This window comes from Apodemus sylvaticus, chromosome 10 (genome assembly GCF_947179515.1).
Source record: "Apodemus sylvaticus chromosome 10, mApoSyl1.1, whole genome shotgun sequence".
Taxonomy (NCBI): domain Eukaryota; kingdom Metazoa; phylum Chordata; class Mammalia; order Rodentia; family Muridae; genus Apodemus; species Apodemus sylvaticus.
The window spans coordinates 15,383,647-15,399,141 of NC_067481.1; the positions used below are offsets into that span (position 1 = coordinate 15,383,647).

General features: G+C 44.2%; 1 protein-coding gene and 1 pseudogene across 3 annotated transcripts in view; one reads left to right on the plus strand and one right to left on the minus strand.

Annotated features, from left to right (window-relative positions):
* Helz (helicase with zinc finger) overlaps positions 1–15,495 on the minus strand; it is a 143,307-nt gene that overhangs the window by 99,713 nt on the left and 28,099 nt on the right. For all 3 annotated transcript variants that reach the window (XM_052197429.1, XM_052197428.1, XM_052197427.1), the window contains exon 5: positions 13,318–13,354. In XM_052197429.1, the coding sequence (XP_052053389.1) occupies positions 13,318–13,354 (37 nt within the window). The remainder of the gene's footprint in view (positions 1–13,317; positions 13,355–15,495) is intronic.
* Positions 8,845–9,254, plus strand: LOC127695102 (elongin-C-like; annotated as a pseudogene).

A 15,495-nucleotide genomic window follows, 5' to 3' on the forward strand; every position in this document is an offset into this window, starting at 1 on the left:
CCACATGGGAAAACAGAACAACACCCTACCACTGTCCTCTGAACCCCACATGCAATCATCCACATGGGAAAACAGAACAACATCCTATCACTGTCCTCTGAACCCCACATGCAATCATCCACACACACAAAGTAAGCACATGTGAAAATAAATCGGTTTTTTTAAATGGTGAATCACAGAATAGTTTCTGAGGCTGAAGTGCTGCCGCCTACTGAATGCCTCTCGTGGAGTCAGAGACTCTTCCATTGCACTAGTGTTTGAATGTCTCAGAATTTATCAAAATCACGTCTCCTTCCTTCCATCATGCAGACAAGTAGCTGTACCAGCTTTTCTTCCAACTGTTTATTCTAAATGCATTTTAGTTTATGTCTGCTAGGATTCAAATGAGGACCGGAGAGCCGACAGTACCGAGCCCGGCTTTTGTACCCCGGAACCCCTGCGCACACCAGCACACCGCAACACCACAGCAAGGCCAACAGATCTACCGTGGTTCTCCTGAAAAAGCTTAAAAGAAATCTAGTGTAGCCTACTGTGTAATTAAACTTATCTATGCTATAACAGAATCTGCAAATAAAAAAGACATTAAAATATAATCTTCAGTCGGGCAGTGGTGGCGCACACCTGTAATTCCAGCACTCTGGGAGGCAGAGGCAGGTGGATTTCTGAGTTCAAGGCCAGCCTGGTCTACAGAGTGACAACCAGGGCTATACAGAGAAACCCTGTCTCGAAAAAACCAAATCCAAAAAACCAAATATATATATTTTATATATATAAAATCTTCAAGCCAGGCAGTGGTGGTGCATGCCTTTAATCCCAGCACTTGGGAGGCAGAGGCAGGCGGATTTCTGAGTTCCAGGTCAGTCAGGGCTACACAGAGAGACCCTGTCTTGAAAAACCAAACCAAAAGAAATAATAATAATCTTCAGCAATTATTTTAAAAAATCTTCTTTTGAGTTAAAATCCCATGCAGATAGATTCTCTTCCCACCAACCCCAGGCAAGGCACAGGAGCATGCCCCTACAGAATATGCGGGGTTGGGGGTGGGGGTGGGGGCCGCACCCCTCGCCTCAGCCAACAGACCAACCCAAGCTCCTACTCCCTTTCTGTCCTAACCCTGGGCTGCTTTTGACTACTTCTGGATACACTTGAACTGGGTGATACACTGAAAACTGGGTGATTCTAAAGAAATACTCATCTTCCTTTCAACAAGAACAGCCAGGTTAGACCCAACAGCTTTCAACTATTCCCAAGGACACATGATTCCCTTGCAAGCCTTACCTGCAAAAAGAAAAGTCATCTGAACCTTGAGGGACAATAAAAGCTGAAGTTTTTCTGCAACAGGATAATATTATTTTTCACAAAAGAAATAATCATTTCCTTAACTTCCAGTCTTTTATTAAGGAGCTTGGCCTAATAAAAGCACTGACCTAAAAATTCTTTAGAAAAATAAAAATACCAAAAAAGCTAAATTAATAAAATAATCTGTACCTAAACACAATCACTTCTAGAATCACTACTTCAAGGACAGGAATCAAAATAAAAAAAAAAAAAAAAAATCCTAAGGAAGGCAAGATGGCTCAGTTGGGAAAGCCTCTCGCTACACAACTGCCTGGGAACCGCAGTTTGACTTGGTACACACTAAGATGTAGGGAAAAAACAACTTCACAAGTTGTCGTCTGACTTCCTAGCACCCACATGGTGGCTCACAACCATCTCTAATGGGATCCGATGCCCTCTTCTGGGGTGTCTGAAGAGAGTGACACCATAGTACACGCCCACACGCATACATCCTGCACACAGAGCAATAAACTTTTTAGTTCTAAGCCCAGGATAGTGGCCCACATCTATAATTTGAGCACTCACGAAGCTGAGGCAGGAGAACTGTAATAATCTTGAGGCCAGTCTAAACTACACAGGAAGTACCAGTCATGCTACAAGACAAGACCTACTATGTCTCAAAAATATTAAACCAGGGCTGGAGAGATGGCTCAGCGGTTAAGAGCACCAACTGCTCTCCCAGAGGTCCTGAGTTCAATTCCTAGCACCCACATGGTGGCTCACAACCATCTCTAATGGGATCCGATGCCCTCTTCTGGGGTGTCTGAAGAGAGTGACAGAGTACTCACATACATAAAATAAATAAATCTTTTTTAAAAATACTAAACTATTCTAAACATGTATGTGTGTTTATTTTGTTTTGAGCTCTCTTCCAAGGGCTGCAAAGATGGTTTAGCAGGTAAACATACTCATCACCAAGCCTGACAACTATTTTATGCCCTGAAACCACATTGTGAAAGGGGAAAATCAATTCCTAACTGTTATCCTCAGACCTCTACCTCCACACGATGCCATAGCAATCAGATATCTACAGTTCTAGGCCAGCCAGAGCTACATATTAAAACCCTGTCTCAAAATAAATCAAATAAATAATCATAAAGTCTCTTCTGAAATATCAGCCATTTAAGTTTTTGACAATAAATTCATTTGCCACACAACAGTTGATAGAGGTTTGTGAAAAGGACAGTGTAGAGAAACAGATGTGGGCACTGGCGAGACAGCTCAGCAGTTGGAGGACTTGCTGTTCTCACAGGAAGTTCCCAGGACTCTTCCCAGGACCCCATGGCAGCTCTCAACCATGTATAATTTCAGTTTCAGGGGATCCAATACCTTTTTCTGATCTCAGTGGGATACTGCACACACATGGTGTTCATAAACTTACACAGGTACACACACACACATGTAAATTAATCTTAAAAAAAAAAACATGAATTTGGTTGGTATTCCACTGCCTTTAATCCCATCATTTGGAAGGCAGAGGCAGGCAGGTCTCTGTGTTTAAGGCCCAGCTTTGTCAGTAGAATAAGTACCTGCCTAGCTACAAAGTGAGACTTAAGGCTACAAAGTGAGACCCTATCACTTATAAATGAATGAATGAATGACAACTGAAGGATTTCACAGAGAGACTGATCATCAGCTAAGATCACTGTTTGCTCTTCCAAAGGACCAGGGATCAGTTTCCATCACCGCATGGTGGCTCACAACCATTCCAAGGAATCTGATCCTTTTTCTGACTTCTGTGAGACTAGGCATGCACATGGTACATATTCATACATGCTTGAATAAAGCTTTTACTTTTGGCACTGTTAAAACATTATGTGCAAAAAACAGCCTGCGTGAGCTGGGCTGTGGTGGCGCACATCTTTAATCCCAGCACCAGGGCAGGGGCAGAGGCAGGCAATCTCCATGAGTTCCAGAATTGCCAGGGCTACGCAGAGAATTCTTGTCTGGAAAAAACAAAAACAAACAAGCAAGCAAGCCTGTGAGTGCACAGGGCAGGAAAAGACTCCATTGCTGAGAGTGCCTTCTTCAACTTCCTCTGCATTAAAGACCCTAAATGCCCAGAAACACACCTGCCATCTGGCCACAACAGCAGAGTTGCGACAGTGTTGAGTAACCAACCAAAGCTGCATTTCTAGGGGGGCTTTTTCTCTTGTGCAACTCCCTTCTCTCCTTCTGTTTCAGAAGTCAGTATCTTGAGATCTCTGTGGCAAGCCTTTTACTGTTCTTAGTAGCTGGCTCATGGAAGAAGACTGCGGACACCCTGCCTCTAAAGGTTCTTTGGAAAGTCAGTTGTGCTGGATGGTGTTTTGTTGGGACAAACACGTGAAGGAATGTTTTCCAAAGTGGACACAAGTGAAAGACTAAGGCAGACTCGTGAAGAACTTCTAAGCTGAAGCAGACACAAGAGAGGCTATTCTGCTAAAGCAAGCACGTGAAAGCACAGGTGATGAAGGATTCTTTGCTAATAACACACATGTATTGGTCTGCCTTACATTGCGTAGGTGAGCTGCATTTGTTGGGACTCCATAGAGAGAAACACACCAAAAAACATCTGGTGATGTGCTGCAGTTTCTTGCAAATTCTGAGGGCTGATTGGACGCACATGCTAAATGAAGCAAAGCACATGGAAGACACGTGATGTTAGAAGGATATAGATAGGACTCCACAGAGTGACAGAGACAGAGCTTGGCTTGCTGGCACAGCTAGCTGTGCAATGTTTGTGGGTTTCGAGTCTTTGCTGATCATCAGTTCCCTGAGAGAGAGACAGGAGAAAACTTCTCCTAATGTTCCTGTTGGTCCCTTCTGCTGACTAGAGCTGAGGGCTGAGGCCTGGCTGTCTCGGCTAGGTCATGTCACCCTGTTGCTAACCCGACTCTACCAAACCAGATGGCTAGTGTATCTGTGAAATGTTAGTGAGTGGATCAAGATACCACTGCTGACCTCTGAACTGAACTGCTTATTTCCAGACAACACAGATGGGATTTGCTCCAAAGAACCTTTCTAAATAGGTCCACATCCCCCCTCCCCATATCCTTTCTTCCCCCTACCTCTGGTGAGTGGTGGGCTACAAGGAAGGTTAAAGCTGTTAAGAACAATCACTAAAAATAAGGTTTGAAATAACTAAAGTTACGCTCTTCTGTGTCTGCCCTGTGAGAGGAAGCTTTGTTCCAAGTGCTAACAGGCACTTTCTTTCTCTTGTCACTGTGGCACAGGACTTACTGAGATTTCACAAGGCAAGGTATATTCTACCTTAAATCTCCGCCTACGAACAAATACTATTTCAGGTCTGAGGCTGTAGCCTATGGTCAAGAACTAACCCAACATGCACAAGGCCCTGGTTATAACCCCCAGTCACACACACTTGTACATGCATGAGTAATATGAGGTTAGCATTAATACGCACCCAGTCAGCACTGACATACCATTTCTTTTACAGTATCACTCATAACTAACACAAGTGGCTCAGACCTGTAACTGCATCTACATTGCAGGCTAGAGTTCAAGGCCTTCCTTGCCAAGATAGCAAGTTCAATGCCAGCCTGAGCAACTTGGCAAGAACTTGTCTCCAAAAATAAAACTGAAGACTTATGTACAACTACAGTTGTTTAATTAGTAAATGCTCTGAGAAGAGTCACTACAAATGAGAATCCTACACCCTGTTTCACAGTTTATTGCCTCCACATCAATTCACAATAAGCAACAACAAAAGACCCGTAATTTCAAGCACTAAGCTTTCAAATACCTTCTCATTCTATAATCTAAATACAAGTCCTGCACATCAGGCTGGCGAGGCGGCAGAGTGGGGAAAGGAGCTGTCTCCAAGCCTGACAGCCTGAGCTGACCCTCAGGGTGGAAGGTAAGAACCATACTCCACAGTTATTCTCTGCCCTCCACACACACACTATACATGTGCATGCATGCACAAAACTAATACAGATAAATGGAACAGAACTTCTAAAATGAGCTTTAGGTACAAATGTTAATAAACATTTGGGGGAAATCAAACTGAAAGCCAGAATCCATAAAGCCTTCAATTCCTATCAAGAGATCAAAGCTGAACCACTGGTAGCCCCAGCTTGGCCAGATCTCAAGGGCACTGAGTGAGTGAAAACAACCACTTCAGATCAAACATGCTACAGCTCTGCTTGGACAACATCCGCAAGGTGACACAGGACAGATGAGAGAGGCTTGTGGTTGGCAGGGGTCAGGAATGGGAGCGAGCGCTGACTGTAGGACAGACAGCACAAGTGGGGTCTTATGGTAACAATACTATGCTGGGCTTGCCGGTGGCTACATGAATCAACACAGGACAAATGGCACATGCTATACACACTCCACTAATTTATTGGTTTTGATACAGTACTAGAGTAACAGAAGTCAAAACCATCATGGAAAAGTATTCAAAGCAACCTCTCCTTACAACTTACCAACTTATAATTGTTTCAAACGAGAAAAACTTAAATTCTTAACTCCTACTGGAGGAAAAAAAAAAGCTTTGTATCCAGGAAATGTATTTTTCAAAAGGCAGCTGGAGAAGTAGCTCCGTGGGTAAGAGCACTTGATGGGAAAGCAAAAGGACCTGAGTTGGAATCCTCGGAGCCCACATAAAAGCCAGGCAAGGCCACACATGCCAGTAATGCTGCTGCTGAGGAAGAAGAAAGGGAAATCCCAGCGCCTCAGCAGCAGGCCGGACTGGCCAAGCAGCAAGGTCCACTCCGGGGAGCCGGCTCCGTGCTTCAGGACACTTGCCCTTCACTTGCTGCCCCTGCAGAGGACTCACATTTGGCTCCCAACACCCTGCCAGGCAAGCAGATAACTGCCTGCCTGTAACTACAGACCCAGGGGATCCGGCATCTCAAGCCTCCATGACATGCGTGACATCAGCATTCAAGCAACATACCCACATACAGGCACATAAGCACCGTGGTGGTCTGAAAAAGAATGGCAGCATAGGCTCATAGATTTGAGTGCTTAGTTACCAGGGATGTCACTATTTGAAAGATTACAAAGTACTGGAGGAAACATGCCACTCAGGGTGGGCTTCAAGGTTTCAAATACCCATGTTTTGCGCAGACTCTCTCTCTATCCTTCTCTCTCTTTCTCCCCTTCTCTCTTGCTCTCCTTCTCTCTCTCCCTCTCTCTGAGCCAGCATACCAGGGCACAGCTCTCGGTTACTTCTCCAGTACTATTTCTGACTGTGTGCCACCACATCTCACCATGATGATAATGAACTCTAACCTCTGAAACTATAAGCAAGCCCTCAATTAAATGCTTTCTTTTCTAAGAGGAGCATTACTCAGGATGTCTCTTCACAGCAACAGAACACTGACCAAGACACGCATAACTGAAGATAACAAAATAAATACAGAGAGAGAGAGAGAGAGAGAGAGAAAGAGAGAGAGAGAACTTCCAGCTTTTTATTTCTAGAATAAAAGAACTGCTTTTCTTTCTCCGTGTTCTTTTCCTGGTTGTTCAGCATGTAAAGCCCTAAAGTGGAGACACGCAACAGATGTGGATTCAGACAGCAGTACGGCTTCCCACCACAAAGTCGCACATCAAAGCCACAGTCCTGCTCACAACTGCCTCTGTGCTTAAACAAGCTGACTCATCACACACAGCCGTTTCCACAGCTATAAAACTGAGAAGACAATAGGATTAAATAAAACAATGGATTTGAGAGGGCCTGACCCGAGATATTGTGATTAAACGCTATTATCCTATCAACTAAATATATTTCCAACAAAGCCTTTTAATTACCATAAAAACTACAGATTCTCCTTGTCTTACAATGTTGTCCCAGCCTGAGAAACTCTCAGCAAACTGCAGATAATGTAAACCAAAGTACATTTAACTTTTCTCCACTCTGATAAATTGCCCGTGCTTCTGTGTGCCCTGATTAACCCACTGAGTCAACAGAACGGAAAAGGGCACTGGCAGGGGGTGGGAGGGAACGACGACTAGTCAGTCAGAAGGAAAGGACCAGCCTCGTGGGAGAAGACAGAGTAATGGGGTTAATACCATCAGAATGAACAAGGTACACATGTGAAGATGCCATGATGAAAGCCATTACTGTATGTATTAATATATGCTAATAAAACACAAACACGTATTCTGAAGTACACTTAAAGGCTGGAGAGATGGCTCAGGGGTCACAAGCACATACTGCTTGTCCGAGGCACCTTGAGTTCGGTTGCCAGCCCAGGTCAGGCAGCTCACTACCTCCTGCAGCTCCAGTTCCAGGGGGCTTGACACCCCATTCCAGGTTCAGCAGACACCTGCGCTCAACTCACAGACCCACACATTGACACATAACATATACACATATTAAAAATAAAATTAAAAAAGTAAAATTAGTATTTTTAACTGCCTTTAAGGGCTGAAAATATAGCTCCGCTTAAAAATGCCTGCCTAACACACAGCCCTGGGAAGATGGTCCTAAGGAGCTAGCAAGGTGCCTCAGTGGATAAAAGTACTTGATGCCCAACCTGGTGATCTGAGCTCCATCCTTAAAACTCACATGGTGGGGACTGGAGAGATGGCTCAGTGGTTGAGTGCACTGACTGCTCTTCCAGAGGTACTGAGTTTAATTCCCAGCAACCACATGGTGGCTCACAACCATCTGTAATGGGATTTGATGCCCTCTTCTGAAGACAGCTACAGTGTACTCATCATATACATATAAAATAAATAAATAGAATCTTTAAAAAAAAAAAACCTCACATGGTGGAAGAACAAGTCCTACTAAGTTGTCCTCTGACAGGCCCTCCCACACACAGTAGCACCCACATACCCACATGTGCATGTGTATACACACACACACACACACACACAGAGGAAAAAACACATTTAACAGAATTCTAAGTTTCCTGTATAATGAAAATTTCAAAAGCATTAGAGTCATTTCATTACTCGGTCCTACCCTGTTTTACACTCAAATAACAAAAACTGATTTAACCACATCACTTAACCAGTGGTCAACCAACAGCACCCTGAGTCTGTTTCTAAAAGCCATGAGCTCAAGCCCATGTACTTTATTTTCTGAGACACAGTACATAAAATACCCATCTTTATGTACTGTCATATAAACTGACAGCTATATTCTAAAGCTGAATTCCACCTTCAAGACTTTATAACTCTTTGTTGAATTTCAATTTAAAAAGTCAGCTGTAAAAATATATTAAGAGCAGCCAAGTAAATCAGATTATGGACTGGGTCTCAGATAGTATTTTTAAAATTCACTGTCTGTTTTGTTACATTAGCAAAATGTTGTGTTTATTCAGCAAAGGCCTCTGTGTTTTAGAGATACATACGGAAACATTTGGAGGTCGTTGTGACCTTGTCTAGTTACTTTAAAACATTTCAAAGCACGGGGCCAGGAAGACCACTGAACAGGTAAGGGCACTTGCAGCTGAGCCTGATGACTTGAGCTCACTCAGTCCCACATCCCACATAATCGAATGAGAGAAATATAAGAATTATTTCAGAAAAAAACACTGTGCACTTCCTCCAGATGCCAGTTACTAATGGACTGTGAACCCACACCACAGATAACCATTCTAGAGCTCCCGTGGGATCAAAATAGACTTCTAAAGGAACATATGGATGGAGAGGGGAAACCCATGGCATCTGTGAAGGCCCTGACACCATGTATGCCAAATTAGCATCTTCTGAGGGTCATCAAATTACTCTGAAAAGAGAACACATGCTAGTATCAGCAAGAATAACGCTATGAACCAGGACAGTTCACTGAGAATGAAACCAATTTTAGAGAGATTCTTCTGCATGGGCTATGGAAAGTATTTACCTACGAAGTGCACTACACTAACAACTGCCCAGAGCTTAACTAATTCCCAATTGCTCTTGAAATTGCATTAGAACTGCTGATGGATGCAAACTTCCTTGATATTAAATAAAATAAATTATAATGTGCTTTTAATTTTATATATATATGTATACATATATGTAAGAATTATTTAAGAAGGGCCAGGCATAGTGGCACACACCTAATCCCAGCACTCAGATCTCCCTGAGTTCCAGGCCAGCCTGATCTACATAGGGAGTTCCAGGCCAGCCAGAGACTAACTCAAAAAGATAGATAGATGGATGGATGGATAGATGGATGGATGGATGGATGGATGGATGGATGGATGGATGGATGGATAGATAGATAGATAGATAGATAGATAGATAGATAGATAGAATTGCTTTTTGATTTAGTGATATTCTGTGATGTTTCAAGAAAATAGGAATTAAATTTGAAGGTCACTGTCACCTACTTCTTGCCAATGGTATTCAATACAACATAATGTATCAAAACCAATGTAGTTTGGCTAATGAGCGATTTATTTTTAACATGACACACATATACATACACAAGTTACAAAAAGGCAAACTGACCCCACAATAGAAGAATGAGCATCACACTATATAAAATATACACAAGAGGGCCTGGGTCTAGGGACCCTCATGAGAGAGCTGTCCAGGCCTGTCCGTGGAGCATCTCAGTGTAACTATTCAGTTGTAAGGGGTTAACAGGAACCCAGCATGAGCTGCCTCCTGCTTGTTACATTACACAAAAATAACATTACTGAGAACTGAAAAAAATTATATGTAAAATTAGAATTCTATAGCTACATGAGTAATGTTAGGCAACAGTGTCTAATGTCTATTTGAAATGACCAACACCGTAAAGATGCTTTTGTACAAATCTTATAATGGGGGGTAGGAAGACAATATAATGGGGGGTAGGTATTTTCTAGGTATGTGATTAAAAGTGGGTAAAGCGTTTGCCCACAAGCATGAGAAGCTGGGTTCAGATCCCCAGCGTACATGCAGAAGCAGGGCACAGCAGTCCAAGTCTGTACCCCAGTGCTGGGGGGATGGAGGAAGCACTGACAGGACAATCTCAGGAACCTGTTGGCCATCAGTCTCACCAAGCAAGGAGCTCCAGGTCCAGTGAGATACCATGTCCCCAAAAATAAGAAAAAGTAGAGAAAAGTAGAGGCCGCCCAACATCAACCTCTGACTCCCATGCATGACACTCACACACACTCGCACATACAAAAAGGACTGCTTCCACCAGGCAGTGGTGGTGCACACCTTTAATTCTAGCATGTGGGATGCAGAGGCAGGCGGCTCTCTGAGTTAGAAGCCAGCCTGCTCCACAGAGCAAGTTCCAGAGCAGCCAGGGCTGTTACACAGAAAAAAACTGTCTATTAAAAAAAAAAAAAAATTAGGCCACTTCCAAGTTCTTTGGTGTCACCTAAAAGAAGTAGGGAACACGGAGACTATAATGAATAAAGCCCTTCCTTGTTGAGAGCCAACTACCTCTGACTTGAACACACTGCACCAGAGTGAATACCAGTGTGGATACAATTTCCCCCTTCATTTGTATTATTTCCTTGGGAGAGAATCCTAGAAATGAGATTAGAGGGTCAGGGGTCAGAAGGAATGTCCAAGCTACACTCAACTGTCCTGACACCACTGAATATGCTCAACACGTGTCACAGCGACGACCTCTTTGCAATGGCTACATTTTTATCCTGGTAATTCATCTGGGTTTTGTTTTGTCTGTTTTTGAACAAGGTTTCCCTATGTAGCTGTCCTAGAACTCATTTTGTAGATCACCTGCTTGGTCTACAGAATAGTGAACTCAGAGATCTGCCTGCCTCTGCCTCCTGAGTGCGGGGGTTAAAGGTGTGTGCTACTAAGCCTGGCTATTGAATTCTTCTGTTTTAAAATGTGTATAATTTTAAAATGCTAAATAGCTGAGCAAGCCTGCTCTACATAGTGAGTCCCAAGAGAGCCAGAGTTATGTAGAAAGAGGTGCTGTCTTTATATTAAAATAAGAAAAAAAAAACGAAATAAAACAGAAAATTGAAAATTTCCCCTCACCAACATCTATTCTTCCATGACTTTTCACAAATCATATAATCTCCTGGGACATCTTTATGCCACATTCCCCAAATGAGATGACTGTATCAACATCTCAAGAACTCGGGAAAGTGAAAATTAAAGAGATGGGACCAATTCTTATACATGAGATAGGCAAAATTCAAAACTGCAGGCTTTTGGCACCAGGAGTGTGGGGGACATTCGCACATATTGCAGAGGGCAAGACCATGTCACACTATATGCTGACGACATCTATAAAACCACTGCCAGTACACAATTAGCCCAGAAACCGTCATGCAAGACCAGGTATGAAACAGCAGCAACAATAAGCAAGAATGTGTTTATTATCAGGTGGTTTGTAGTGACAGAGGACAAGTCAAAATTTGGGAAGTGATGGACTAAGTCAGAGGATACACGGGAACGCATGTCATGACTTGCAGGCACTGCGTTAACACTAACTTGGAAAGACAGCCATTCTACAGTGTGGTAAGCAACATTGGGATAAGCACTTGGTCTTGTTCAAGGTCTTGTTTTGTTTGTTTTTGTTTCTTAATGTATTTTTTGGGGTTTTTTTTTTTTTTTTTTTTTTTTTTGGATTTGTTTTTTTCGAGACAGGGTTTCTCTGTATAGCCCTGGCTGTCCTGGAACTCACTCTGTAGACCTGGCTGGCCTCGAATTCAGAAATCCGCCTGCCTCTGCCTCCCAAAGTGTTGGGATTACAGGCGTGAGCCACCACCGCCCGGCTTCTTAATGTTTTTAAATGATATCTTATGTGTGTTGAGTGCTTTGCCTATGTGTATATATATGAACCATGCTTGTGCCTGGTGCCCACAGATGTCTGAAGAGGGCATGGGATCCCCTAGGACTGGAGTTACAGAAGTTTGTGAGCCACCACCGTGGGTTCTGGGAATCGAACCTGGATCCTCTGCAAGAACAAGTGTTCCCGTACGTGCGAAGCCATCTCTCCAGCCCCACTCTAAAACTATTTGCTAATGGGGAAAACCCCAATTTGTGTATCATAAGCACCTGTGCTTCTCAGCTCACTAAAAAAGGCAGGCTTTCTAAACATGCCCTTTCTGCAGAGGGGACAGAGACGTCAGACTTCTCTATATGGCACTGTATCTGCTTAGTGTTTTTTTAGAAGCGTCCAAGGATGACAGGAATATCTCTAATTCTAATTTGAGTCCCAAACCACTAATTCTATTGCAAGGTTCACAGAGAGGCCACTGACCATTAATAACTAATGTATAACATATGCCCTACATACCACATACCACATACCACGTACCACAGACATATGCAGCAGGGCTTGGAAGGTATAAAATAAATATCTGATTCTTTGTAAAAGTTTTGACACAAAGAAATTAGGAGGCAAAAACACATACACATACAACACACACACACAAAACACACACACCAACATCAAATACCTCAGCCTGACCCCCCAGTCCTGGATAAATGAAACATGACTTCTATTATCCAAGCCACTGAGCTGTGTGAAGAGCCCAGCAGGAGAGCGTGGGAAGGCACGCTGAACGCGTCACCCTCAGGACCTGGACGCTCAGGAAACACATTTCCACACAATGAGCGCTCAGAGAATGTGGATCTTACTGGTCTCAACTTCCAGCCACAAGAAAACAGGAAAGAGAACTCCAAAACATTCCAGACACACTACTGAGGGCCATACTCTGACTCGGTTAAAAGAAAGGACAGATATTTTCAAGGTATTATTACGTTTAGCACCTTTACCAACTGTGTGATGATGCACTTCTTAAACACGGCTGTTTGCCAAACCTTAAAGAACTCACTCTAAATGCTCCCTGAGGGAGCGAGAGGGCCTGTGGGGCAGGAATGTCAACAGTCATGCCGACATGCTCGCCTGGAATATGCCTGTCACAGCGGGAATGACATCAACCCAATCCTTCACTAGACACTTCAGTAAGATAAGATTTTTAACATTTTAATTGCTTTTGAAATCGGCAGATGAAAATTTATTTTAAAAAACCAAAATTTAAATTTTGTTCACTTTAATAATTTTTAAAAATCTTCAACTCAGGAAAGGGTCCCATTTTTTAAACATACCATGCCTACAATCTTCATCAGCTTGCCCGTAGTTTTTCTACAAAAAGAAAAGAAAAGACACACGGTAAACGGACAAGCTTGAAGGCTGCTTTTAAGACCCAGCAGTGCAGAGGAGCTGAGCTGTCTCAGGAGAAGCGCGGATGCCATCTGTCTGGCACTCACACGGATGGCTCATGCCCATGCTCTCTGAGTGTCACCTCCTCCACCTCAGTGTGCTTTCCCTGCACCCACTCCCACAGCAATCTCACCTCCTCCAGCTTCCGAGCTAACCACAGTCTCCTCCCGCGCCTCCTCTTCCCGGCTGACTGAGAATTCCCACTGTCACGGCTGTGTCCACTTCCTTCCCAATAGCCTCTCCTCACACCTACTCCTTTCTAAACCAACCACCATCCACCTCCAAGCTTCTTCTACTCTACCACACCTTTTCATGGTTCCTTTCCACGGATCCATTCTGAAACAAACATGCTATTATTTTTTTCCCAACTTAAAAAATGTTCTGACTGAGCCAGGTGTGGTGGCGCATGCCTTTAGTCCTAGCACACAAGTAGAGGCAGGCAGATCTCTGAGTTCGAGGCCAGCTTGGTCTACAGAGCAAATCCCAAAACAGCCAGGGACACACAGAGAAATCCTAAACCCTGTCTTGCAAGGGGAAGGGGGAACTTAACAGGGATGGCTCAATGGCTAAGAGCACTGGCTACTCTTCCAGAGGACCTAGGTTCAATTCCCAGCACCCACAAGGCAGCTCACAACCGTCTGTAACTCTAGTCCAGGTGATCTGATGCCCAACACAAATACAAATGCAGGCAAAACATCAATGCACACAAAGTAAACATAACTTCAAAAATTAAAATTAAAAAAGCTGAACTTGAGACTTCTGCTTTTTTTACTGGCTCTGGTTTTTAACTCTGGTGCTTGGGGCAGATCTTCTCAGAGTCGGCTCTGCAAGCTTGTAACCCTTCATTCCAGAGGCAGAAGCAGGAGGACTACCAACTGGAGACCAGCCTGCTCTGCACAGGGACCAGCTAGGGCTACACAGTGAGACTGACTGAAGAAAGAAAAACAGAAAAAAGAGTTTCCGCCTGGACTCTCTCGGGTTCACTTTAAGTCTGACTGTCTAAGGAGGCTACTCCCATCATGGCCGCCAGTGACCTACAGGGCCTCCAGTTTGAGCCACACCTGCCCATCCCGAGAGGCAGCCCGTGGCCAGAGTGAGTGGCTGCGTCTGCACACAGGGCAGCCTAGGGCTCCCTCGCCTTCCTCGCCCCCAGCCTCGCTGCTCGCTGCTCCTTCTCCCCAGCTGGTCCCACGTCACAGTGGGTCTGCAGCCTGCTTCTCCCTGTGACCTGACCCAAACCCTGGATGCTAACTAACAACCTAATCTCTCTCCAGAACCCCTGGCTTTCCATCGCTCCTCGTCACCAGCCCGACACTCAATGACACGTCATATCTGAAGGGTCAAAGCTCACAAACATGCTCCCTGCAAATGACTTCCTCAGCCCAGCTCCAGGAAACCCCATTCTTCTAAGCACTCAGCCAAAAGAAAATTCAGGGTAAGTGACTTCACATGACAGGGTCCCCATTCCCTGCACCTAGTGTCAGGAAATCGGTTCTGAGACAGAACAGGCTGCACTGCCGATTATAAACTGAACATTGAGTCATTTCGACCCTGGGTCATCCCAACAGTCCCCACAGTCCCCTTGCACACATTCATTTCCCTTTCCAGTCTGTTTTTGAAACAGGGTCTCTCTACACAGCCTTAGTTGTCCTGGAATTCCCTGTGTATGGGAGCTGCTTTGGAACTCACAGAGATCCTCCTGCCTCTGCCTCCCGAGTGGAGTGCTGAGATTAACAGCGTGTACTACTATGCCCATCACTATCCCCCTCCCTGCCCCCACGTTTTTTGAGACAGGGTTTCTCTGTGTAGCCCCAGCTGTCTGGAAACCTCTCTGTAGACCAGGCTGGCCTCAAACTTAGAGAGTTCTGCCTCTGCCTCCCAACTGCTGGGATCAAAGGTGTGCGCCACCACCGCCTGGCTTTTTTTTTTTTTTTTTTTTCTTGGTTTCTTTGGATTTTGGTTTTTTTGAGACAGGGTTTCTCTGTATAGCCCTGGCTGTCCTGGAACTCACTCTGTAGACCAGGCTGGCCTCGAACTCAGAAATCTGCCTGCCTCTGCCTCCC